A 27,905-nucleotide genomic window follows, 5' to 3' on the forward strand; every position below is an offset into this window, starting at 1 on the left:
CCTTTAATACAGATTGATCTGAAACAGTGGCTTTACATGCTCTTTAAAAAGCTAGGTAAAAAGTGTGAAAGGGGATTATCGAGTAATGTATTGAGAAAGAAAAGAAGAATAGGGAGACCTGGGCACAAAACGAACGACTGCTGATAAGTGACTCCGGAAATAAACTTAAGATATTTCTACCTTGGACATACTCAAAACAGTACACACAGAAATGGTAGGTAGCCTTTTGGGCATTGTAAAAATCTAGTAGATGGAGACTGCTGTCCCTTTATCTCAGGCAAGTACCAATAAGCCCTGAACGAGTTAAAACAACTTTTCAGCAGGACTTCTTAACAGCTTGTTGGAACTTGCTGTCTGTAATAAAGAATCACATGGGGCTCTGAACAGCTAAGTCAATGAGTTCACTGAAAGCAAAGAACGAGGCTGGCCAGTTTGCACAGGCAAGTTCTAGAGTTTTCCAAATAAAAAGCACCGGTGCTCGGTCATTATGTATCACTGCAGCTATCTAGGAAGGGAAGAATAGGAGGACAGGTAAAGCAGGTTGTCTGTCCTTTGGTGGTCTGTACCAACCACCTCAATTAGTTAATAGACTGCCATAATCTGAACTGCTGCACACAAGAACATCTAATTACCAAATCCACAAAACAATAGTGAACATTTAATTGCCTCTATGTGGGTACAAGAACAAACTGTCCCAAAGGCTTACAATATAATTATGTGACAATTCACTGCAACTTGGAGGAAAAACAAACAAAAAACTGTAAAACAAAAAATAGCTCTCACTCCAAACACCACAATGTCAATTGAATGCCCTCTGTGTATAGTAGATACTGTAGAAAGTGAAAATATGTTTAAACCCAATGTGACTTTCCCATTTTCTAGGACAGTGCATATCCATGTTCTTGCCGTTGATAGATTAGGCATGCGCTACACTTTTTATAACAATTTTTGGAACAGCTGGAGATGCAGTCATGCACCCGGGGATAAGGATACACATCTTCCCTGTCACTATGGATGTGACTTATACTGACAGCACCTCAAAGCAAATCAGAACAGAAAAGTATAGCAGCTGAAGAATGTCTATCTCAGTTTATATTGTGCGCTAGTTTAAATCAAATACATGTGAATCCTGTTAATCATTAATGAAAGCATATAGTTTACAAGCAGTACACAGTCATTGTATAGCCTGGTGAAAAAGTCCAATAGTGCTTTCTGAGGAACAAATAGGCTGGCTATGAGTGACGACATCACTGGCTTTAATAATTCACTGTACTGCAGTATGTGGATTAAAACACAATTATTCAAGAGCTCAATGCTCTGCATGCATTATCTGGTCTATTCTGAACTAAAATGCAACATTAATTTTCTGTTTGTTTTTTTTCTTCAGTATTTTACCCCGTTATAGTGGGTTTTTTTTAACCTTAAAGGGGCTTTAATAGTTTTATTATGATTAGTGTGCTTCAGCACTGTCTGCAATGGCTGGAACACAAAAGATAACAGGGCTGCCTGACTGTCACATTTATGGAAACATATCATACATTTACATGGATTGTTGTGCTGGCAAACAAATCATGTGTATGAATTTTGGTTCATTTAAAACGCCACATTCTTGAAATCAATGCATAGGAAATGGTTTAAAGTATTTCAATAGAGTTTGTTTTGATCATAATTCCTAGATACAACCTGTTTTTAAATTTATATGAATTGTGCTATTGGCAAACTCTTGCATTAAATATTTGACCTGTGTTTTTATAATGTGCATACTGTATCCATACCTTTTTGTACACAATATTACAATGCTAAGCAATGTAGAAAAGTATGAGCCTGTCAACTGCTTAAATATGTTTGAAAATCTAACAATGAATAGAGGCATTGACTGATTTAATCATAGATTGCAAATGTACCCCGGCAGCTTGTTCTGCCTGACAAGGACAAGCAAGGCAGCACTTCACGTCACATGCTCCGCTAGTAATTAACTTCACAAAAACACATTGTCTGCTACCTTGCTAAGATTTTCAGATCACCTGATCATTTTTGCTTCCGAAAATAGAAGGCAAAAAAATGCAAGGCTACCTGCTCACGATAAGGAAGTTTATCATACAATTTAGCGTTCCTGGCAGTAGGTTTAGGCCTGTTTTTCTAATAGATGCTATAAATTAACATTGGTTAAGTTGTATGGACACAAATGTGCCTTAAGATTTAAAATAGATCAAAATTGCATTTTTAATTTGAAGAACAAAGGAGAAAACGAGATCCTATGAGAAATCCTATGGCACAATATCCTTAGACTCGCTTCACCTGGTACCACTACCTCTCTCCTTTGGCACCCTCAACTTTAGCACATGGTTTGTTTCTAAAAACAAAGTAAACACCCAATTATATAGAGATTTAAAATTTTATGGCAGACTGAAAAACACTGATTCACTGCATGTAAAAACAAACAAAAAACAGAAAAAAAACCCCCCACAGTATCCCTCCTTCACTTAAAAAAAACCCCTAAACCACTGAAGACAGGAAAACCTGATTACAACACAATATTACCAATAATCTTTCCACAATGGAATCCCATTGTCATCTCTTACTATTATCTTATGTGATCATGACATGCAGTGCAATAGCTGGGAGGTTCTAAATCTTTACAGCTTGTACCTGTCTGATTTTATCAGTAAGTTGGCTGGGAGTTCCAGGAGCTGGTTGTGCTGCACATCCAGTATCTCAAGTTGGGTTTGTTCAACATGTTCTGGAAGCCGGTGAAGACGATTATATCCAGCAAGCAGCTTCCGCAGACCACTGGCACAGAACAGCCTGTGTGCCAAGAGCAGAAAGGCACAATGTAAACACACTCGGTAACTGGTATACTAGTCTGACAGGTGTTGCAAATAAGAGATACACAATCTAAAATTATAAATTGGTACATTTGCTTTCATCCAAAATATTATATGATTAGTTGCAAATGAAAACAAAACAAAAGCCAATTAAAGAGGACCCATTGCCTATACAAAAAGTATTGGCAGACCTTTTTATTATGCTATATCAAGATTAATACAAAGTTTCATATGCAGATTATACAAAAACCAAAAAGCAATTTCAGCTTTTACTTGCCGAAAATGAGTTTTCCTTCTCACAACCCAAGTATTTTATAAGGTCTATTGGAGGAAATGCCAATGTGAGCAGGAGACCCACTTTCTTCTCATATGATCTCTCCTCTCACTAAGTGTTGATTGTAAAGTTCTGTCAGATCAGTGATGTGTTATCCACAGGTACAGCAGATTGAAATCATTACAGCACAAGAGGACGGGATAAAGAAATCCATGGTTGAAAGCATAGAGTTGGGTGGATACATGACCACATTTATAGATCAACTTAGTGCTCGAGGGCCAAGACTGACGCATATTCAGGATTTTATTAACGGATATACACGAAAAAATAAAAATACAAGATTCTTGAATAAAAGTTGGAACTATGGGAAAAAAAACCCTAAACAAATGTAATTTAGAATTCGTGTTCAATCGCCATTCTGCTCAGTTCAGGATGCCCTGCGAGCAGTCACTTTGTACATGGACACAAGGCTGTGCAATATTGCAAAATATTTAGCAAAGTAATTGGTTGATTATGGAAACAATTTTAAACATTATTTGTCATCTTTGAAACCTGTACATGTGTGGCTAGCAACAATGTTCCCAGCAATCATTTTTGATAAAATTGTCCATACATTGTTTACAGTGTAGGCAACAAAACTTTATAAGATCGAACACCACTTGTAAAGTCGATCATAAAATTGTTTGTGAGACTTAACAAGATTTGTGATTAGCGTGAGCTTTTCACATACAATAAAAAAAAAAAAAAAAAGGATTTTAGGTTTAGTGGTAATTTAAACAGCAATTGCAGGTGCCGGAGTGAGGCGTATAAATATATACAAGCATTCTCAAACTGCCAGAGTGCATGTTCAATACATAATATATTTTCTATGCCCTTAAAAAGGAAAGAAAAAAAAAAAAAGTCCAATGCAGTACAACTTTGTGCTGGATAAGTGTCTTAATAAAACATGTTATGCTGGGCATAGCTTGAGGTTGTTCTGACACCACTGGATTTACAGGTGTTCAAGAGTCCACTATACAATGGTAATCCAATCTCTTAAAAGACACAGACAGCCCTCTTTTGAGGCTGTGATTCTTTGATGTAAAATGAGCACTTAATAGTATAGGTCAAATTCCGCACAAAAAAATTACACTATTTTGTGTTCTGTGTAAACACAAGGAAATGATTGCAGGCACAAAAACCATGGCAAAAAAATGCTCCTCTGAACAAACCCTTATTGAACATCCAAGCCGCCTAGTTTTCTAAGGAAAAGCACAGCCAACATTGCATTGAGATGCAATTACATTTTCTCCTCTTAATCGTTTACACCAGGACTGTCCAACTGGCGGCCCTCCAAGCTATTTCTTTTTTGACGCCCCATCACCACTACCTTCATTGAAAACACTGTAGACTCTGTTGGGCGACTGTTTTTTGTAACTAGTATTCAGCTTGCAAACATAGATTTAACAGAGCTGTGTCCCGCTTTTGTAAATACTTTGACAGCAGTTTACACTAGGCAACTGCAAATCACGTATGGATATGTAGAACATTTACCAGAAACATTTATGCATTTTGTTCCACAAAAGAGCAGTTTATATTTTAGATAAAGTTCTTGCTGATGAAGTACTAAGGTATACTTTTTTCTTTTGGTATTTGTCAATTATAAGGACACTGTAGTAGATCACCAGCGCCACTTCTTAAACAGTTTTCATATCCTCCACAGCCTGGGTGATGTGATGACATTCACTGATGAGCCAGGCAGTGGGAGATTTTAACAAATCACCATTATCAGCTATTTATATAGCGCCACTAATTCCGCAGCGCTGTACAGAGAACTCACATCAGTCACTGCCTCATTGGAGCTTACAGTCTAAATTCCCTAACACACACACACAGACCGAGAGAGACTATGGTCAATTTAATTGAAGCTAAATAACCAACTAGTACGTTTTTGGATGGTGGTAGTCAGCATATCGATGCCGACTACTGTTGAAAGCGTCTTGAAGCAATGACGTAGTAATAAGAAGTCGGCTGCTCTTCATGGCGTCAGGATTATCGGTGTGGTTAATGCTGTAATGCAGGTATACGCCTATGTACAACGTAGTTTACAAAGTCTTCTACATTGTACGTAGGCGCATATTTACATTACACCATTAATAGCACCGATAATCCCGTCGCCATGGTGACTGACATCATGAAGAGCAGCCGGCTTCTTACTTCTTCAAGTCACTTTCAACAGTAGTCTGCATCGGGGATCGTTGCTAAGGAACCCTTCAGAATCATCATGTCTTGGTAAGTCTTGTCGGGGTATTTGGCATCGATACGCCATACCCCACCCATTTTTGGAGTAGCAGTTCAAGTGGAAGAAATGGTGCAGGCGAGTGACACCAGTGTAATCCCATTTATTTTTGTTTTTTAAAATAAAAATGTTGCAATAAAGCATTTTATTAAATGCAGTGTGACGATACCAGAACAGGAATACTGTCTCAACGCTTTATAAATAGAGTCCCCCAGGATAGTTTTATTGCTGGCAGCAAATCAATACACACCGATCAGCCACAACATTTAAACCACTGACAAGTGAAGGAAACAACACTGATTATCATTTCATTAATGCCACCTGTCAGGGGTGGGATATATTAGGCAGCAAGTGAAAAGTCAGTTCTTGAAGTTGATGTGTCATAAGCCGGAAAAGTGGGCAAGCGTAAGGATCTGAGCGACTTTGACAAGAGCTAAATTTTGATGGCTAGACAACTGGGTCAGAGCATCTCCAAAACGTCAGGTCTTGTGGGGTGTTCCCGGTTTGCTGTGGTTAGTACCTAACAAAAGTGCTCCAAGAAAGGACAACCAGTGCACAGGTGACAGGGTCATAGGCGCCCAAGGCTTATTGATGCGTGTGAAGAGCGTAGGCTACCCTGTCTGGTCCAATCCCACAGAAGAGCTACTGTAGCACAAAATGGTGAAAAAATGAATGTTGACTATGATTGAAAGGTGTCAGAACACACAGTGTATCACAGCTTGCTGCATATGGGGCTGCATGGCCACAGACCGGTCAGAGCGCCCATGCTGACCCCCATTAACTTCCACGTCTACAATAGGTACGTGAGCGCCAGAACTGGACCATGGACCAATGGAAAAGATGGTCTGGTCTGATGAATCACATTTTTTTTTTCATCATGTGGACGGCCGGGTGAATGAGCATTGTTTACCTGGGGAGAGATGCCACCAGGATGCACTATGGGAATAAGGCAACCCGACGGAGGCAGTGTGATGCTTTGGGCATAGTTCTTCTGGGAAACCTTAGATACTGGCATTCATGTGGCTGTTACTTTGATATGTACCCCCTACCTAAACATTGTTGCAGATCAAGTACAACCCTTCATGGCAACAGTACTCCCTGATGGGAGTGGCCTCATCCTGCATGATAATGTGCTCTGCCACACTGTAAAAATTGTTCAGGAGCGGCGGACTGGAGGCAGCAGTCTCCCCCTTCCCTCCAGACCATAATTAATAGAGTCTGGCAGACTCAACGAATGGAATATATGACTAGTATCATTTGCAACTCATCAAGATCTTTTGTCAAGGTCTGGGACCCGTGACTCCTCTTCTTCCAGGCTCGTTCCCCATTCAGGTGACACTGCATATATCTCTGTCCTCTTCGCCTTGTCTTTCCTATACTAGCCGTTCCATACTCCCTACATGGAAATAGCCACGCCTCTTCTCAACTGCTCCCTTTTCTCTCACACCTTTTCTATCCTCTATTCTGTCCCACCTATTCTCTAGAAAAACTTTGGGTAAATCTATAGAGCCCTTTTGAACCTTCTCATTACTTGAATTACAATGAACCTACGCAGGTCGTAGGTTCGGATCACGCACTCCTCCTGTTATTATCTGTGTACTTTCACTGTCATTTGTAAGTATTGTTCACATGACCTTGCAAAAATAAAAGTAAACATTTTAAAAATAAAAAAAACGTTCAGGAATAGTTTGAGGAACATGACAGATTCCAAGGTGTTGGTTTGGCCTCCAAATTCCCCAGACCTCAATCTGATTGAGCGTCCATGGGATGTGCTTAAAAAAAAGAAATAAAAAGAAAAAAGGCCGAACCATGGAGGCCCCACCCCACAACTTACAGGATTAAAGGATCTGCTGCCAATGTCTTGGCTCCAGATACCACAGGACACCCCTTCAGAGGTCTTGTGGAGTCTATGCCTCAATGGGTCAGAGATGTTTTGGTGTCACGAGGAGGACCTACACAATATTAGGCAAGTGGTTTTAATGTTGTGGCTGATCGCTGTAGATGAAGGAATGAAAATAGGTCCTTTTGCTGACCAAAATAACAGTTTTCTCCAGCATAAGGACTTGTCGCCTTTGAAACATCTGTGCATGTTTTATATCTAAAACCAACTTTTAAGGATGGCCAGATGCTTGCTGGCCGATGCAGTGTGCTTCCCTTCCAGGCTAGAGTTCTCCTGCCAGCCCCAGTATGTGCACTGCATCTTTAAACCATATAGTGACAAAAAACTGATGAAGCAACTACAATAATGTTTAAGGAAGGAAAGAAAAGTTTGACAAAAGACACATTGCTTGTCAATACTAAAGAAATAGAAAATAAATTGACAAGCTCTGCCATAACACAAAAGATTAAGCAGTTTATTCACTAAATGAAATGGAAATGAATACATCTCATGTCATCAATGCTATTTCAGCCATCATTGCAACAATTAACTTTACATATGCGAGTGTTCTTTTACACATTTCTGGAGAGATATTACCATTTTCCATTTAGATGTACTTGTAATACCTCTGTAGCACAGGAATATTTAACAGTCTGTTAGCCAGGAAGAACACTCACCGGGCAGGAAGTTCAGTCAGACAATTGTAGCTGACATCCAGCACCTCAAGGCTTTTTCGCTCACTAACCCATTCAGGCAGACAATCCAGGCTATTCCTGTAGAGAACATGAAGGCTGCTTGTGAACAGTTTTATACATTATAAATATACATTTACTATTGTGAAGCAGCAAAAGTGAATAAAACCACATATAACTGTGTATTTAATGTCATTTAAGAACAGCAATGATACCTCAGTGCTTCACTCACAGCCAGCAATGCCAAGCAACACAGAAAGAAGCAATTAGGACTGGCAACGTCTACCAGAGGCAGGACACACAAGGATGAGTAGAGAATGTTCTTTAGTATACTGACCGAAGAGACATGTTATGTGACATTGCTAACAATGTGATTACCAGAGCATTACGTTGTACTGCTAGAAGCAGGTGTGACAAATTCACAAACGTCATGAAGAAGATCTTCTGCTTTCTAGAACTCAGTGGTACATGGGGAAATATCAGAAACCTAAGGAATAGATCTCCTCTAAAATGGCAGACATTGCAAATCTTAAAGGGTATGCAGTAGTTCCAGGTATGGGGATTTTTCTGTAAATAGGAGATAATGTGCAGAAAGTGCCAACGTATCTTTGGGTTCTTAGGAAGAAAATAGTTACAGATTTGCAGAACAATATATTCTGACTTATCCCAATACAAAGGAGAATTTTGATTACTATTTGTATAAAAGAAAACACCACTCCTAAACGGAGGTATAAAAGTGTTCCATAACCCAGGGATCATGCCAATCAAAGTTGGAGGATATAGGATTAGTTAATGGAAGTACAAAGTGTTGTAAAACAATAAGCAAACACTGGTGTACAAGGGTAACATTTCACCAAGTGGTTCCTGGCCTTTATACACATTTCAGTCATATTCCAAGCTAAAGATTAACCTGCAGTATTCAAAAATTCCTCAGAATAAGTACACTGAAAAAAGTAATCAGACACCTACTTTTCCACTTATGCAGCCTAGCAATAATTTTACATAATATGATGAAACTGATCCTTTGCTGCCAATGAAACACTAAATTACCATCAATGTTCAGAAAATTACATTTCTCATGTTCAAGTTAGTTGCTGACTAACACCATGTAAACACTTTTATATCGGACAATGTAGAGAGTTAATGTGTTGTCTGAATAATGTCACCAAATATTTTTGGCAGTTTCCATAGTTGCAAAGCTGCTGATTCAAGGTTCTTTGTATATGCCATTTAGACAGGGTATACTACCCCCATTATATATAGTATACTATTATTTATGCTCTAAAAATCTATTTTAAATGGTCTTACCTGGAAATATCCATGAAAGCTAGATGACAAGGGTCAGGATACACATCCAAGTGGGTAAGCTCTAAAACACCAAACAAATATCCAATGAGATCCAGAAGACATACAAAACATTAAATTACATTAAAAGGAAAATAAAAGAAAAATAGGAATGATAAATGAAAAAATATGCAACAAATATTGTATTTAAAAATTCACTTAAGCCTTATACTCCTAGGCAACAAATAATAATAATATTATTATTATTATTATGAAAAATAATAAGAAAAAAAGGTCATTTGGTAAAGTATATTCCAAAGCTGGGGGACATGTTTTGGTACATTTAATCTAGAATTCTGGCACATGATCTGTAGCTGTCTGAAGTTAAGGCAGGGGCAAGTTATTCCGAACTGCGAGAAGTGGCATGGGATACAATAGTTCTATTTGGATAGAGGAGGTATGTAAGCAAAACAAAAAAAATGTTTTTCCTTTAAGAGTGGAAGACAGAAGAATATTAGAATCAATCTCGTAAACTTGTCCCTTGTGTTCTTTGTGGATAGGAGCAGCCAAAGACAGGACAGATGAGAGATGCAGATTGACTAATTTGTATGCATTTCAGTACAATAATAAATAAAATAAAGCAATATTTGATTTATTTTATTTAAGGACAGCTTAAATTACCATTAGATGATGCATAAAGAGCCTTCAGGTAGTAGCCACTCATTTTAAGGGAGGTCAATCGGTTCCTCTCACAGTGCAGGACTTCTAAGTTGCTTAGGGAAGTCACATCAAGATCCATCATCTTGTTATCGCGTAGATCCAACTGGGTGACATGAAGCAGGAAGTCTATTTCATCTACCAACAAACTTCTAATTGTATTCAGCCTGGCAAGAAAACCAATGCAAATTTGTGTCAATTCCTTGATTTTTGGGTGAAAGAAATCGCAAACAGACATCTAATCTCTGACACAAAGAATGAATTGTCATGTCCATTGTGAAAAACCTACTGAGACTCTGCTAATGCCATGTGCCAACAGAAGCCCCCCAAGCTGTAGCCTATTATTTTATTCTCATAAAACATTTTATATTAATTCATGGGGTCCACCCCCTCCTTCCTCAACAACACATTGGGAAGAAATCAGGTACTATTCTTTTTCCATGTTAAAACTGGACAAATCCCTTGTCACTCTTGAGAAAACCGTGAGTATTAAAGAAGATGTTGAAAGCAAAGATTTACTGCAGTTTACTAGACAACATATAAGGGAATTCAGCCGAGAGATAAAATGAAGCACAATTCCAAACACACTACCCATTTACATTGTCTGTCAAACTGGACATTATACAAAAATAAGCAAAACTAGATGGGTAAAAAATAGACATTAAAGGATATATACCAATCAGACAACATTAAAACCACCTGCCTAATATTGTGTAGGTCCCCCTTGTGCTGCCAAGGCGTGGACTCCACAAGACCTCTGAAGATGTCCTGTGGTATCTGGCACAAAACAAGTTAGCAGCAGATCCTTTAAGTCCTGTAAGTTGTGAAGTGGGGCATCCATGGTGCTTTTCAGCGGTGGACAGTGGTCAGCATGGGTACTCTGACCGGTCTGTAGCTACACAGCCTCATATGCAGCAGCTGTAATGCACTGTGTGCTCTGACACCTTTCTATCATAACCAGCTTTAACTTTAACTTTTTCAGCAACTTGTGCTCTTCTGTAGGATTGGACTAGACAAGCTAGCCTTCACTCTCCACGCATATCAGTATGTCTTTGGCACCCTTGACTGTCGATGGTTGTCCTTCCTTGGACCATTATTTGGTAAGTACTAAGCACTGCAAACCAGGAATACCCCACAAGACCTGCCATATTGGAAATGCTCTGACCCAGTCGTCTAGCCATTACAATTTGGCCCTTGTCAAAGTCGCTTAGATCCTTACGCTTGCCCATTTTTTCAACTTCCAACACATCAACTTCAAGAACTGACTGTTCGTTTGCTGTCTAATATATCCCACCCCTTGCCTTGTGCCATTGTAATGAGATAATCAATGTTATTCACTTGTCAGTGGTTTCAATGTTGTGGTTGGTCGGTGTATGTACAATACCCAAAAGGCATTCAATAAAATGAGTCAGTCATACTTGGAAACTTTGTATGAAAAATATAAATCTTATGCCATCATCACAGAGTTCCAAGATGTTATATTAGCAATCTGGTGTCAGATCACCAGCCAAATATATCTACAAGTGGTTTAGAGAGTTAATATACACAAATAGAGTAGTAAGCACTATATCACACATAGAAATATAGATGCTTTTTTTACAAGGCTGTTACACAATGTGTTGTAAAACAAGGCTAGACCCATCTAAATTCCAGTAACTAGTGTTACTTTCAATAAAAGAAAAATAATAATCTGCGGAAGCTTTTAGCTTCTAAGGTATGTGCAGAATGTACCAAAAATGCTTCACCAACACGCATTTAAAACTGGTCTCAACAGTCAGAAGACAGGAAACAGTTTTGTGCAAAGCCTCCAGCCTTCCTGCTATATGGCAAGAATACATGCAGTCTACACATATATACTAAATATAAATATATATATCATACACAATCTCACACACACACATATATATATATATATATATATATATATATATATATATATATATATATATATATATATATATATATATATATATATATATATATATAATTGATGTTAGCAGAGAGGGGATTGCCACTTGTTTGCCTCCAACTCTACTAAAAGCCATCAGCTCTGCACTGAGTAGCAAATGAGCTATCCTCTGGTCGTGTAGTGACCATGCTGTGCCCAAAACATGTAACCAAGACTGGCTGGCACAGGGTCTTCTCATGAGTGGGCAGGTGGTTTTGTGTATCTTATGTGTTATACAGAGACCCCCCAGAGAGGTGGATGGGTTGCCAATCTTGCATTGTTTCAAAGTCACTACTGGCATCAGGATGGCTAAAGAGAGAACATTCATTTTTACTGCAACTGCTCATTGCAATTTGTGGTCTATCCTCTCTTTTTCCTGGCCCTAAATTTACTAAATTAAACAAGCTCACCACTGACCAGACTTCAGTATGGACGTTAAAGGGCAACCCATTTTTTAAGGTCTGCAAAAAAGCTTAGCAACAAAAACAGATGTTATGCATATCTGTGGCTTTTAATTATACTAGCCAAAGTTAATGGCAATTTTTCTACCAAATATTCAATGTCGCAGCCTGTTGCCTTTATATTTTTTTTTTGGGTTACAACAGACAAGCCCTGGGTCATACAGATATATGTAAGGGTGGTCTAATGTTACACAGTGGACCTATATGTAGTGGGTATAATTGACAAATCTCCATGAAATTATGTTGACTATCCTTAGGTTAAAACATGAAGGAGGGAGCAAACTGTTCTCTTTGCAAGGATCTATACAACTCTTTTTACCATCACACAATGATATAAGTGGGGGTGGCATGGCTCATTCTTGTCCAAGGATATTCTATATAAAGTGTTATTTCATTATGAAGAGTTGTTATTGTCATAATGTTTCATGATTTCAGTACTTTTAAATATGGGTGGAAAAGGGAACAAAAATATTTGGGGATGGAAGGGGCAGAAAAAAAGAAAAACACACACAAACACAGTCTGGGGGCCACGGCATGATACCAATTAAGAATAAATAAGGTTTTCTTTAAAAAAAAATAATATTTGCATCTACTGCTGGTAGTAAAAGTCCAATGCATCTCTGTGGAGATGATTAAGTGTACATTTTTTGTTTGTTTGTTTTTTAAATACATGGAGGCTTATTTCTGAACATCGATGCCCGAAACTACTGCAACCAGACATTTACTTTCATTGTCTTACATGAATTAGAACAAAAAGCTAATTTGTAATGCTATTAAACTAGCGTTATAGTGTACTATCCTAATAAGTATGCCTCTCGTTGTAGGTATACAATTCATGGAGAGTGGTCTGAAAGATTTAAATATAGGAATGTCAATAAAAAAAACAACCCTTGTGGTAGTACCAACCTAAACACCTTACAGCTGTGACTTTATACAAAGTGATGTCTTGGCATAAAAAAAAGCATTGATGACTACAATTTATACACACAAACCTCACAAGAAACTGAAAAAACAATAAGCTAGTTCGCTTGAATCTATTTTTTCATCTGAAAGTCATCGAATCCATACCTCAAATCCACATGCTTGATCTGAGGCATTTTGCTGAGGGTCTTTAGCCGTAACACATGCAGAGAATTCCCAGGCATGCACAGTTTGTCCATGGCAGCCATCTTCTCCAACACTTCAGGTATTTCTGTGAATTCATTAAAGGATAGGCCCAAATAGCTAAGCTGGCTCATTTTCCCCAGTTCTGTAGGGAGTGTCTGGAGGAAGTTGCCATCTAGAAGGAGTGTTTGCAAGCTAAAAGGAATAGAAAAAAAAAAAAAAAAAATACAAGCCAAAAACATTAAAAACAAAATGAAATCTTGAAGAAAAAAATAAATAAAAAGGCTGCTTTTTATTAGCAACATCACATTTGTGTATATGATCAAATTCCTTCTGAAATAATTAAAACCCTGCTAAACAATGTAATAAGGAGAGAAATAACAAGGGCACTGCAGGAAAAGCCAGTGGTATTACTTCCATGTATTAGTAGTACATGCGTAAAGTCTACTAGAGAGTACTCTTATCTGGACCCAAGCATCTGGAAAAATACATGCTATACTTGTATTAAAAATGCATATTGTTGCATATTGAACACAACCTGTAAAAAGGTAAAAAAAAAAAAAAATCAGGCGTTTGGTTTTATTTTTTGGACCAGAGTTGCAATCAGATTATTTACTATGGGTAGTAATATTTGTTTACTCCTATTTTTATCCCCAGTTCAATACCCCCCCCCCCCCAAAAAAAAACCCCCACAAAAAAACCCCACAAAAAAACAAAAAAAACCCCCCAAAAAAAACAAAATCGACAGCCAATATTATACACCAGTTTTTTGTTAACACATTGAATCAGCCACTTAGGTAGATCCAACACCTTTCAAAAAAACAAAAACCTCCAACGATTTGCAACCAAGAACTCAAAGGCCTTCTACCATATCCTTACTCAACAGCTTCTGTTTGACGCATTGATGCATGGAGGGTAAGGGAGCCAATCTTTAGGGGCTACATTTTATACTTCACCACATGGCAACCACACTAGACTGGATATAATGAGCTTAGAGCCCATCCAAAATATAGATGATGCCTTGCTCTTACCATGCATCTGACTGCCCATGTATCTGCTTAAACCATGGTCCAGTCACATCACATATTGTCAGTCCCCACATTAGAGGTCAGGGCTTTAATGACACAAATGAAACTGCAAATAGAAACAGAACTGCAGAACTATTTTGCAATCAACCCAATATTGTTATGGTGGTAATTTAGATGCCTATCATTAGCTCCATTCCTTATGCCAAAATAAAAACAAAAAAGCATAGAGAATCGCTGATCTCTACGAACAACTTACACTTTTAGATCCAACACACAAAAGCTCTGTATTATGCAAAAGTTGAGCATATTATGCAAAGATGTCTGCAGCCAAGGGGAAATACACTTTTTTATTACCTGCCACAGTAGAAACAGCCCTCAAGTTGTTCAACTAATCTTTCTATAAAGGAGGCAACAAGGCAGATAGACTTTCAACTACAATATTAAAAGCCAAAATCTCACCTCGCATTGTAATAGCCCAAACAGATAACCACTGAACCCTTTAAAGTTTAAAATAGTCTTTGAAGCTCTACCCAAGTACTCCCCCATACCCTCTCCCAGAAATATAACGCAGTGATTCTTGCAATAATTCCTAAACAAGAGTCTCTCCTCCACATGTACCTCGCTTTCCTTTACCCTGGTCTCTAAATGACTATTACAACTTTGCTTGGAAGTCCAATAAGATAAAATACCTTGGAATTTATATTACTAGTAGTTATGAATCTTTATATAAAGAAAAGTTTCTTTAGGTCTTCACTTCTATTTGGGGGTATAAATTTCCTTTTAGCTCCAATATATACATGGTTTGTGCATTCTTAGTGGAGGAAAAAACATCCAAGAACAAGCTTCCCAAGTCTTTGGCATACAATTACAAATGAGCATAGGGGCTTCCCTGATGTTAGGTATGATTTCATGTCGCCTTATTTGAGCCGGTTGAGTGCGTGCTTCTCCCTGGCCAACACCATGAGGAGGGTGAATTTGGATGCCTCCCTTAGGGGAGCAGCCAACACCCTTTGAATTTCTTCAACTAGAACACTTCAACTCCCTCCCAAATGAGGACATCTCCAGGCAACTAACATCTTTCAAGGAGACCATTTATCGCAGACCAATAAACAAAGATAGGAGATCTACCCTCTATAATAGACTGGCTGCCCCGCAAGATAAGGACTTATGGTCCCCATTCAGTAGGAAAAAATATGTAAAATTTCCAATTTCAACTCTAATAAAGAGAGAATATACCTTATTACATGTGGCACCTGGTTCACACTAGGATCCATAAAATTTAAGACTCCCCCTTCCAAAGTGATGTAGAAACTGTGGGTCCGCATGCATCCTTCTACGACTTTGGATGGTTCTACCCAACAAAGTTTGATTTGCTTATTTCCATATATTCCAGCATGTAAGACCACTGGTGACACAAGTTACACTCTTCTCCTCCATCCCCCACTCAATTCACTCCCCTTACCTACCTCAATCACAGGTTTACTACACCTTAGATTATATACTTGTCCAGACATAAATGTATATAAAATTGTTCTTCACACCTCTTACGCTCATTTGGACAGGGCCATATTTACCTTCTGTTTGAGATCAATGCATCTTATATAATTTGTAACACTATTTCCTCAACGTACAGAACTGCATATTAGGTTATGGTTTGTGCTTGGCCCAGGGGCTCTAGTATTTGCAATTGACCTTCCATTGTATTGTACACATGTGCTACAATCCAAACTTGCTGCTTTAGACCTTCTAGATAAAACATCCAAGCGTTGCAGAAAGAAAAGGACAGTCACATTGACATTTACATGACAGGATGGTTCATATAAGGACAATACTAAAATGCCAGAGCTGATTTCAAGTTCTTTGCTATGGAAATTTCTTCTAGATTTAAAAAAAAACAACAAAACTTGGGAGTGCGGAAAACAAGGAGCGACTCCCAAAGCATCCATTGCATTTAATTATCTTTGGAATGAAATGATCAATTCAAAATACTTCTATAACTTTGGTGACACATACTTGTTCATGTCGCCCACGGCTGGAGGAATAACCCCAAGAGCATTGCAGGAAAGGTTGAGTTCTGTTAAGGTGGGGATGCTGCAGACAGCCAGTGGGAATTCTCCCAAATTATTGTTGGAAAGATTGAGACTCTTCAACTTTGTAAACCTAGAAGAAAATAAAACAAAAGTCAACATCATGTATCAAGGACTGTTGTGTTTACATTTAATTCAATGTTTTATAACAATGTTAATGTATTCCTTATCCAAACACCAATGTGAAAGCCACAATATCACCAACAGAAGACTAATAGCAGCCATTGAGCAGAGAAGATCTTCAGCTAGTTGAGAACTCCCAATCTCAGCAACCTAAAGACTAACAGGCAACTTGTCCGACAAAATGGTATTATACTTACAAAACTAACTGCTGCTAACCAATACCTCAGCAACATGAAGAAAATGAAATGGCGATATTCAGCATTATCGTACTGTTCAAACGAGTCCCCATAGAAACCACATTGTACGAAATAAGGGGCTGAGATGTGTTCGATAACTCTCTAGTATCTTACCAACTTTAAATGTCAAGTACACATTTTCTCAGGTGATCGGCAATAACCAATAATGGTCTGCAGCAGTGAAAAGCAACAAGCCAATAACATGGAATAAATGACAGTGATAACCACTGAAACTCAAACAAGGGATATTTATTCTAATGATTATACTGTACAATGAAATTGCTAAATATGATAACGGTCCTTCACAAATAACATGTAAATCCTCTGTTCAGTTAAAAAAAAAATGTGTGTGAGTGTGTGTGTGTGTGTGTGTGTGAGAGAGTGAGTGTGTCTGTCCGAGCTAAACAATATACCCTAAATAGTGTCACTTTTTACTAAATCTATACAGTCCCTGTATTTTATGATCCAGAGCAGAAACACAAAAGTCTAAATGGTCGAGTGACCTGTATAAATTGGTAACACACACACACAGCCAGATATTCCATAACACGCACAACTAACATGCCATGCTTTCTCAATTTAGCTTTCTGGGTTTATTAGCATCCACTTAGCCATGTCTAGGGGCTGACTGACGTGCCTTTGGAAGAATGCTTCATTACAGAATAAAGGGTAAGGTCAGAATAAAACAGAACAGTATATTTTACCTTCAGGCACAAACATTGTATCTGTGGTTTTTTTGCCCTTTAAGGTACTGTTTAAACAAATCTAAATGCAGCAATAAATGAACACTTTTAAAATCACAAAAATAAATTCACATTGTTCCACCCTGTGTAACATCCTCCACTTTCAGGTTTTTGCAGCAAAAAAGCAGAATCAGCAGGACAGGTTATCTGGTCCACATTATTGTTCAGTGTATATTAGCTGATTAATGTAACGCCTGGTGATGCTCTACTACCTGTGAGCACAGATGAAGTAAATAGGCTTTACTGCAGTGATCACAACTTCCAAGACAATTTGGGAGGAAGTGAATGAAAAGACAGCGGATAAGAGTCTTCTTAATGTGCATGTGTAGCCAGATCATTTGCTGTTGCCTAACAACGGCAGGGAATAGTGAAGAAAAGGGGGCTAAGAAGGAAGGCGGTGTCTGGAAGGCACATGAGTACAATGAAATAGCAAATGAATGGAATACTGACAAGGAATGAAAGGATTCTTTGTTATGCTCAGATGGATGGAAGGAAGCGGTTTCTCAAAGAACAAGTTTATTCCAAATTGCGCAGGATTTACTCCGGTTAAAAGGACACTAAACCTAAGAAAGAGCTTCAAACACTGCTGCTGGCGCCTAACTTTGGGAGTCATTTCTATTGAGGCCAATGGATGTTCAGTGGATATAAAAAAATCTACACACCCTTATTGAAATTGCAGGTGTTTGCGATATAAATCCTGACATCAAGATATATCATATCAGAGATTTTGCCTATAATGTGATCTTATAACCAATAAAACAAGTGAAAAACAGACAATTTGTAGGAAAAAGTGAATTGATAAAAAACCTACAATACATTGTTATATAAATCTGCACACCCCTAAATTAATACTTTGTAGAAGCACCTTTTGCTTCTATTATAGCAGTGAGTCTTTTGAAGAAGTCTCCATCAACTTCACACACCTGGACTTCGCAATTTAATGGACGTTGGACTTTCTGCAATCTCCTGTGCACAGCCCTCTTCAGATAATCCTACAAGTTTTCAATGGGACGGAGGTCTGGGCAATGACTAGGCTTGGCAAGTGGTTTCTACATCGGGTCTCTTATCTTAACAGAGAAAGCCAGAAACAACCCACTGAGGGCCTTTCCTAATATTTTTTCATTAAGAAACATGGGACATCTTCATGGACCCTGTACCCGATACCCCGCAACTAAATCTTTACTACTTACAACACCTATAATCACACATCAGATGCCGCCTAAAACCCTACATTGTAAGCAACTACACTCAACTTACAGAGTGTGAGTCCTCATTAGAAATACACAGATTTTCACCAGGAACTCTGTATGCAACAAATTGGGGCATATTATTGGTTTGTTTGCTTTTAAATTCCAATAGCAATCAATGTATTAGTTGTACAGAGTTGAGGCATTATTTTCTTGGATACATATATGCACTTTCAAACAGTAATAAAAAAGTCAAAACATTATGTCCCTAAATGTCTAAGATCATTTCTACTTCGCGCACATGTTAAGAATACAGAAGGGTATGGATTATGCTTCACAGAGCAGCGTATTTCTCCTCAAACTAAAAACCGGGGTACATCTAGCCTTCTATCACCAAAACGTTCACTATCTATGATCTACATTATCTACTACCAGGGGCAGTCTGGGCTGGGGGGCATCTGCCCCCCGGGCTGGTCCTATAGTGGGCTACTTTGGGCTGGGTCACCTGCATTTTTTTTTTTATTTTTATTTTTATTATTTATTATTATTTTTTATTATTTACAATAGGTAGCTGAGTGGAGTCTTGCCCCCTGGGCTAAGGTTAGCCAGCCCTCCCCTATCTACTACATAACAAATCCTCCAATTCTCTTAGGCTGGGTACACACACTACAGTGTTTTCAGCAGGTTAAATGAGCCAGACGATAAACAACTGATTGGGCCGATATCACAGTCGTGTGCACCCTGCAACTGAGAACGATTATTGTTCCAAAGCACATAATATCGTTCAACGATACTATCAAACTGAACTAAAAATCTCATTCAATGATGGATCAATGTCATTCTAACTCTGCACTGTGTATGCACTCACAGTCAGAATCTCCATAGGGTTTACAGAGCCATGAGCTTTTCAGTCGATGGTTATGGACAGATGAAGAGCACAAATCTGAAGGTAAACTTTGTAAAATATGTTTAGTGGGCACACATGAAATCAGCATGTTGACTTTGTTATTTTTTTTTCAGTCATTGGCAAAATTGTTATGGGTAACAACACATTGGTCAAAAATCTGTGTAGTGTGTAACTAGCCTTACAGAGGCAGAACATCCTTTCAAATATTCATTAGTCACCATGTGTCCTTGGGAAACCACGATCTCTGCACTCTACAAGGTAATCAAAAAAAGTAATACAATGAATTGGCATAAGGGAGAGCTTTTCCACAATTTGTCCCACTCCATATTCAACTCCTGATCAATGGACAGTTTTCAAACCAAGAGCAGTTTCCTCAACCTGTATTCCAGAACATAAAACTCGTGGCACCAGGATTCTATGTAACTACTAACAAAGACTACAGGTGCATTAAACAGAAAAAAGTTTTATCTGAAAAATCCTGCTTGTTGTAGCCAAGCAAGAACTGTAATATTTACTCAGGATTTGGAAACTCGGGACATTATTTCACAAAAAAGTAACATTACGTTTCAGATATCCAATTAACATGGCAGCTGCAACTTAATCCATGTAAACATACAGACCAATAAAGATTGTTATGCCAATTTGTTTCTTTAACCTTCCATGAGCATGTATAAAAGAAAATAAATTACAAACACTACTCAAACATTGGTTTTACTGTGAAAAGGAAAATCATAAAACAATTCTATAATTAAGAGGCAGGTTTAATCATACAGTAACGGAGGTCAGTTATCAAATTTGATGAGTGGCTTTAGTGTAGTTGAAAGAACAACCTCCTGTACGGCCCTACATTGTTACTGTTTGAATACTCGGCGTTACAAGGTGGGACTGCAGTTTTAATCGCTGTCATTTTCCTCCCTCAGTCTCTGACTTGTCAAGTGTAGAAAGTAGATTTTATATCATGGATTCTCATGTGCGGACACCAGAAGATTTTGCTGCAACCACCAGTACTTTCAGATTCCTACGGGCATATTTACTAAACTGCGGGTTTTAAAAAGTGGATAGGTGATCAGATACTAGCTGTCATTTTGTAGAATGTACTAAATAAAAGGACAGCTAGAATCTGAATGGTTGCTATAGGCAACATCTCCACTTTTCAAACCTGCAGTTTAGTACATATACCCCCTAGTGTTGCCAAAGCAATTATGAAGCACATAATTTGGTGTACTGCCATTTACATGAGAGTCTTTGGAGTGTATGATTGAATTGGTTATGTCTCAGTACTGAGGCAATATATCACCTCCACAAAGCCTGTTTCATTCTATTCTGGCTACAGTCCATCTGTATCACATAGATTTCAGCTCTACATGTGAAGTACTGTAAGAGACAGCTTCAAAACTTCTGGGTAATGCATTATCCAGATATATGTAGTCAAAATATGCATGAGCTTGATAGCTGTAATTGCAATTCAAAGCCAATGACTTTTGACGTTCACTGTAGGCACATTGCTACCAATGACAGCTCTTGTTTGAGAGGACAGGATTAAGAGGGTGTGAATTATTCTATATAGTCTGTTTAATGGTCAAATTTGCACAGTATTGTGCGCTGGTCAAATGAGCTTCATTTAATAGTTGAATGGGTGCAGCTTACTACATAGTGGTCAGATGGACTGTATAGTGGAACTTGCTGTGCCTTGCACAAATAGAAAGCATTTTTGTACCTATGCCTTTAAAGTTTCCACATGGTCACTAGTGCTTTGTTTGTCTGCATTGACAAACAATTAGGAAATCAGTTTTGATATCAGTCGCCTAGGAAACCCCTGCCTTATAAAACACCATAAACAAATTTATTTTTATAGATCTAAGAAGTGAACACTTTAGAAAATGATATAAAACATCAGCCTAAGTAGCCTATACAAGCAGGTTTCTGTAATTAAACTGCATCATGGATTACTGCAGTGTTAGCATTGGACACCTGATGGCATGGGGAGCCAAAAGGATTGATTTTGCCATCTTATACAATTTGGTATCAATCCTCTGCTCCATTTTCTATCCAGCAAGAAAAGAAAAAAAATGTGCTCAAGCTTCTAAAGAATACATCTAAAACCACACTAAAAACTGTAGACTGTAAAATGTGAATCATTGGAGATATTCATTAAAAAAAAATAAAAAAATTCAGATGGACAATAGCTGTGTATACTACAGAAAACAATGGCAAGATTGCTTGCAGTATAACTATATCAATAAAAGCTCTGTAATCCAGCTTCTTTAATAGTTCAATAATACAACTATACAATACAATATAATATAGCTGAAATATCATAATGAATGATAAAGCTAGAGAAAACATAAATAACATTGCCAACAGTACTTACAACTGGTTCTGAAATCTCTCCTTAAAACTGTGTTGCTGGTGAAAACACTCCCAAAAGAATGGAGAGTCAACTGACCACCAAATTGTGGGACTCGCTAGCTAAATTTTCTGACTGTAGGAATGTGTGAATTTCAAGTTAAGATGTGTTGATGTTTAAAAAAAATAAAAAAAATTGACAACAGTGCCAGAATCCCCAACTCCAATAAAGAAAAGATTGTCACTGACATGCAGAACGGCACTGGCTATATGAAGAGATTAAAATATTCCCAGAAACACCATTATGGAAGTTAATCGGAATGGCTGAAATGATGGCACCTAGAAAAGGCTTTAATAGAACTGCTCATAAACTGGTTAGAAAGTAAAGCAGTACAAAGGACATGCAGGAAATTTAGCTGACACAAAGAAGTCGCTCACATGCCCAGAGGACAGTGCCGCTTACACAAAAATTATCTACATGCAAAATTTGACAGAAAGAAACCAATCCTACAACCTCACCACAAAAGTCAAAGTCTGAAGTACGCAAAAACAATACTTACAACATTTTGGGAACAATGTGCTGCAAACTGAGGAAACAAAAATTTAAATTGTGGGCCCAAAATGCAAAAGATAGTTTTGGATAAAAAGAGAAGAATTGGAAGAAAAGAGCACCATGCCAACCTTTACGCATGTGGGTGGATCCGTTATACTCTGGAGCTGCATAGCAGTTCCACAAAGAAGAGGAGCAGGGAGAAAAAATTCTAAAACAGAAAGACTATTAGTTGACTACAGGAAACATGTACAAGAGCTGGAGTTACTAATTACTGATAGACATGGTGCCCAAACTGCTGCACATGACATATGCATTGGTTTTTTTTTACCCTTTTTCAGTATGTTAAATTCAGCAAATAAATAGTCTATGTAGGATGTAAGTGTCAACATTGTTACTAATTTAACTTCTTTTCACTTAGCGATCCATTAAAACACAGAGCTTGATTAGGGGTGCAAATGTTTTTCATACAACTGTACACACAAGCATATATATTTAAGAATGGTAGTCAGCATCAGTCTGATAGGTTGTATGCTTGCGGAGACTTATTTTATCAAACATGTTTAGTGACGTATCCACTGGATGCTACCCACTGAATCAAGCAGTGCTGGTTGTATTGCAATAGAAAGATCAGTGATGCTATGAAGTCCTCCTGTGTTTTTACATCTCTGGGCATAATTAAACTAAATCCTAAAATGTAATCAGTCTAATGTTATGTAACTGATTTTATTTTGTCACTATTTAACAAACACATAAGCCAACACAAAGGAGCCATGTGTGAAATATAAATCTTAATTAAGTAAATACAGACATCCTAAAAAGAAAAAAAAAAAATGCTCTTCTTGATCACATTTAGTCTAGCGGAGCAGATCAGTTAACCTGTGGTTCTCCTGCTTAGTTAGCATGCTGCAGCCTATAGTTCCACAAGAGCTGGTGAGTCACGGGTTGCCTAATACAAATGCAGTAATAATGACTTTGTACTAACTGGTAGAACTATAGATCGCTGTCTAGATTTATGTCTAAGGGTTATACACACTTCGAACACGCTCTTAAAAGGACAAATGTATAAGGCATTTAAAAGCTGGCATCTAACTACTGAAGGTCATTTCTATTGGTATCAACAGATGCACATCTTCACTGGCTTCTTATGAGATCCTGATGGCTCCCTACATTATTTTGTCTATCCCGAGCTTAACACCATAACATTTTTATCTGTTTTTGTTAAGGACTGAAAACTACTTGGTGGAGCTATTTTTGTGATAAATTGCATTTCACAAATTATTGTTATTATAAGTCATTTAATTATTTACATATAATAAAATATAACACTATTCCCCATATCCTTATAACCCATAGGTTACAAAAGTACCGTAACTAATGCCCTGCTTTGTTTTAATTTAAAAAAAATTTGAACCATATACTACCGCATTTGATATAGCAAGACGATGTGCACAATATTTGCAAATTGATATTTTATAACCAAATGTAAAACAAGGGTGTCTGGAATATTACCACGCCATTTACACAGACCTATGATTTTAACACTTCAATTGAATAGTTTAATCCTCCAGAAACTAAATCGCCAATTGTATACTATCATTATATTTTGCTACAGTTGCAGGGCTAGAAACAATGTTTTGCTCTCATTTTATGTTACTTAAAATTTTTAAATATTTTGTTAAGTCCACTGTTAAACTCACTGGCTAGCAATTCAATAGATAATCACAATACACCATTTTATCTCAAGCAAGGTTGAGGACTATGAGATCCTGAAGTGTAACCAATGTGGATCAGGATATGGCTTAACGATGCTAGCCTGGACAAATCTAGCTAGTAGGGCCGAATAATCAATACTCTCTGGCGATTGGAGCAAAATCAAACTACTCTATGAACGCACCATCTTTTCCTCCACATGGTCAGAGCTAGGCAGAAACTCCAGTGACGTTACAAGAGAGCATCTCTGGCCATGGTAATAGTAATAGCGTTTTGCAAGACTGAAAGCGGTTTGTCGTGGAGAAGGATGTTGGGACCCAAATTAAAATCGTTCTCAGCAGTGGGGAAGTGTGTTTACACAGGGCACAGGCTGAGAAGCAATGTTTTATATATCATTAATAGAAAGTGGCACAGGCCAATCTGTATTACACTTTTTGGCAAAAAAACCTGCTGTATTGACATTTGTTTTTGGGACACTCCTTAGGGTACAATAATTTTACAGTGACTAAGATTAGTATATTTAGGACACAGGTGGGTGTGCAATTTAATCATGGAACACAAGCAGCTTTATAGTTATTACTGCTGGTGTACACTTTGGTGTGCAAAAAGCCCAGTTTAACCAGGCTACTGGCTGGTGCAATATACAGGGGGGGTGGGGTACTGACCTTTTAGATTATGTTACTCACTTGCACTGTATAATGTAGATTTCAAGCCATGATTTGCTTATTGTTGGATATAAAAGGTTGATACCTGGTGACCTAAGAAATCCTGTTGCTCTTAATTTACAAAGTCATGGCTTCTAGCTTTCAGATACATTGTGCCAGCCTCAGAGTTTGTTTGTTTGTTATTTTAACCTGAGAAATGTGCATTTGCAAAACAAAACCGGTTTCTTAAACAAAAAAATTGTAGCATTTAAGGCCCCACTGCTCCATTATTAACTCTGACATATTACTTGACTCTTCAACATGTCCGTGAGAGCCTCAGTGGATTATATGTCCAGTGTGTATAACAATATGAAGTTGTCTCTATTTTTAAACCAGAAATGTTGAGGTATTAGCATTTTCAATCAAGATTTGTATTGTAAATGTAATGGAATGGTTTGTTCAGTGGTATATGTTTTGTTCAAACTGTATAAAGGCTAAAACAAAGGTGCACATGAATTGATCAATGACCATTTCCTGCACAGGGCTCCCCCACAGACATAGCTAACAAAAATGAAAAACTCAAAGCTTCTCCCTTTCTTTCCACAAAGTACGGGTGCAAAAAGTTGCAGTATGTGTGAAAGCTGGAGTCTCTGAATAATCGCATCTGCGGCTCCAAAATTTGGAGATAAAATTTGTGGTTCCAAAAGTCACAGTTTCAGTATATATTGTAATCATCATCATCGTCATTTATTTATATAGCGCCACTAATTCCGCAGCGCTGTACAGAGAACTCACTCACATCAGTCCCTGCCCCATTGGAGCTTACAGTCTAAATTCCCTAATGTAGACACACACTCACACACAGACACAGAGGGAGACAGACAGACAGACAGAGAAGGGAGACATTAGGGTCAATTTTGATAGCAGCCAATTAACCTACCAGTATGTTTTTGGAGTGTGGGAGGAAACCGGAGCACCCGGAGGAAACCCACGCAAACACAGGGAGAACATACAAACTCCACACAGATAAGGCCATGGTTGGGAATCGAACTCATGACCCCAGTGCTGTGAGGCGGAAGTGAAGAGAAACGATTAAAAACATGGGTGAAATCTTAATTGGATGTGTGTATATCCTCTCTAATCAGAGCGCTGAGGGAGTTCTATATTTCTGATTTGAAAGTCAGTGTTTTTCGGTATGCATGTCAGATGTTCAAGTGCACTTTAGTAATAATCCACAGCATATTTACCGGTTTTGGTTTCAGATGTCCAGACAAAAACTCTCTTTTGTAGATTTATCGTATCCACAATAAATTCTTCCTTTTTACGATTTAACTTCATTTTATGAATGTTGATTCTGGCTTTAGGTCTCTAGCGCAGTCTTCTTCTGTCATTGTTTGTTTTTACATTTCTATGTGAGGTTTGCACTTACCTCTGAAGACAGCAGCTGATTACCTGATAACCTCAATATCACATATTATTAGCGCCTAGGATAATTATCATTACACCTGTGCAACTTCTGAGATGATTTAATACCACTTCAGTATTTTTTAAGGTGTGTAATATATACTTCTATCTCCCCCAATATATACATTATTGGAAGCAGTGTGATGTGATAACTGGGAGAAGTGTTATATAGACAAAATGTTGATTGCAAATTAGTTAGGAGATATATAAGGATATGTATATAGGAGTTTGTGTTTGATATTTGATACTTGGATATTGATAGCTTGTAATATGTATGAGAATATGGCAAGTGTAATATAAACTATTCATCCAACGTTTAAAGGAAGACTGTATATGGAGACCGATATAAAAGAATGATTAGAGGTATTTGTACTTGAAGCATATTTTGCGTTTGAGAGACAGCATATACAGTTTGTGATATACAAAAGTTATATATGGTGGTATATGTGGAGTAATGATAATGGTACTGAGTTGTAGTTGGTAATGATGAGAGTTGTGGTAGTATTGTGCGGAAAAAAAGATATGTACAGTATACTAGCAACAGTAATACTGTATTAAGCACGATATACATTAATGCCGAGCTAACATTGTTAACAAGGGAATTGTAATGGAGTCTAGGATACATACATACACACACACACACACACACACACACACACACACACACTTAAGGTACAAATACGCATATATAAAAGAAAAACAAAAGTTAAGATTTCAGAGTAAAAGAAACTTGTCGATGCATTGTACCATCTTGTGCTAAACTGGTTTATATTATGTTTAAGATTGTTATTGAAAATTGCCATGTTAACAAAAATATAGAGGTCTCAGATACATCTGTGTAATCTTTCCTGATATAAGTATCATGATGTATTATGTATATATGATTAGGATTACCTATTGGTACTGTATGAATGTATGGTAGAACCTGTGTGCAAGTAACTGGAAGGATAAATAAAATATTGTATGATTGCAAGTCTCACATCTAGGATACCTGTGATGGTGTGTCTGGAAGATATACAGCAATATATATATGTCTAACACAGGGTTCATTGATGGTAGAAAAGGAACCGTAGTGCTGGTAAACTGGAAACTACACTTATGTGTGGGTAATAAAAGATTAATGAGAATAGTTATTAAATGGATATTTGCATATTTAGCCTCTAGCGAATAGCATGTCCTTTTAAAGGAACATATATACACACATCAACTAGTACCTTTAATTTATAAACAAAATGTAGAGGTAAAGACAGTGGATGTGTTGTTTTATTTTTTAACATAAATATGGAATTCATTTACCTATGCTTCCTTCACATTTACAGAATGACCCCATTTGCTGGTAATATGGCAGCTGAGACAACCTCTTATCTGCCTTTGTTCTTATTCAGCTATCACCCAAATAAATAATCATCCATTCC

General features: G+C 37.7%; 1 protein-coding gene across 2 annotated transcripts in view; it reads right to left on the reverse strand.

Annotated features, from left to right (window-relative positions):
• The window catches only part of PHLPP1 (PH domain and leucine rich repeat protein phosphatase 1), a 106,451-nt gene that overhangs the window by 19,022 nt on the left and 59,524 nt on the right, over nt 1–27,905 (reverse strand). For both annotated transcript variants that reach the window (XM_075212957.1, XM_075212956.1), the window contains exons 5-10: nt 16,504–16,650; nt 13,427–13,657; nt 9,914–10,116; nt 9,257–9,317; nt 7,934–8,029; nt 2,650–2,805 (exon numbers count right to left, since the gene is read on the reverse strand). In XM_075212957.1, the coding sequence (XP_075069058.1) occupies nt 2,650–2,805; nt 7,934–8,029; nt 9,257–9,317; nt 9,914–10,116; nt 13,427–13,657; nt 16,504–16,650 (894 nt within the window). The remainder of the gene's footprint in view (nt 1–2,649; nt 2,806–7,933; nt 8,030–9,256; nt 9,318–9,913; nt 10,117–13,426; nt 13,658–16,503; nt 16,651–27,905) is intronic.

The sequence above is a fragment of the Mixophyes fleayi genome, chromosome 5, assembly GCF_038048845.1.
Source record: "Mixophyes fleayi isolate aMixFle1 chromosome 5, aMixFle1.hap1, whole genome shotgun sequence".
Classification (NCBI taxonomy): domain Eukaryota; kingdom Metazoa; phylum Chordata; class Amphibia; order Anura; family Limnodynastidae; genus Mixophyes; species Mixophyes fleayi.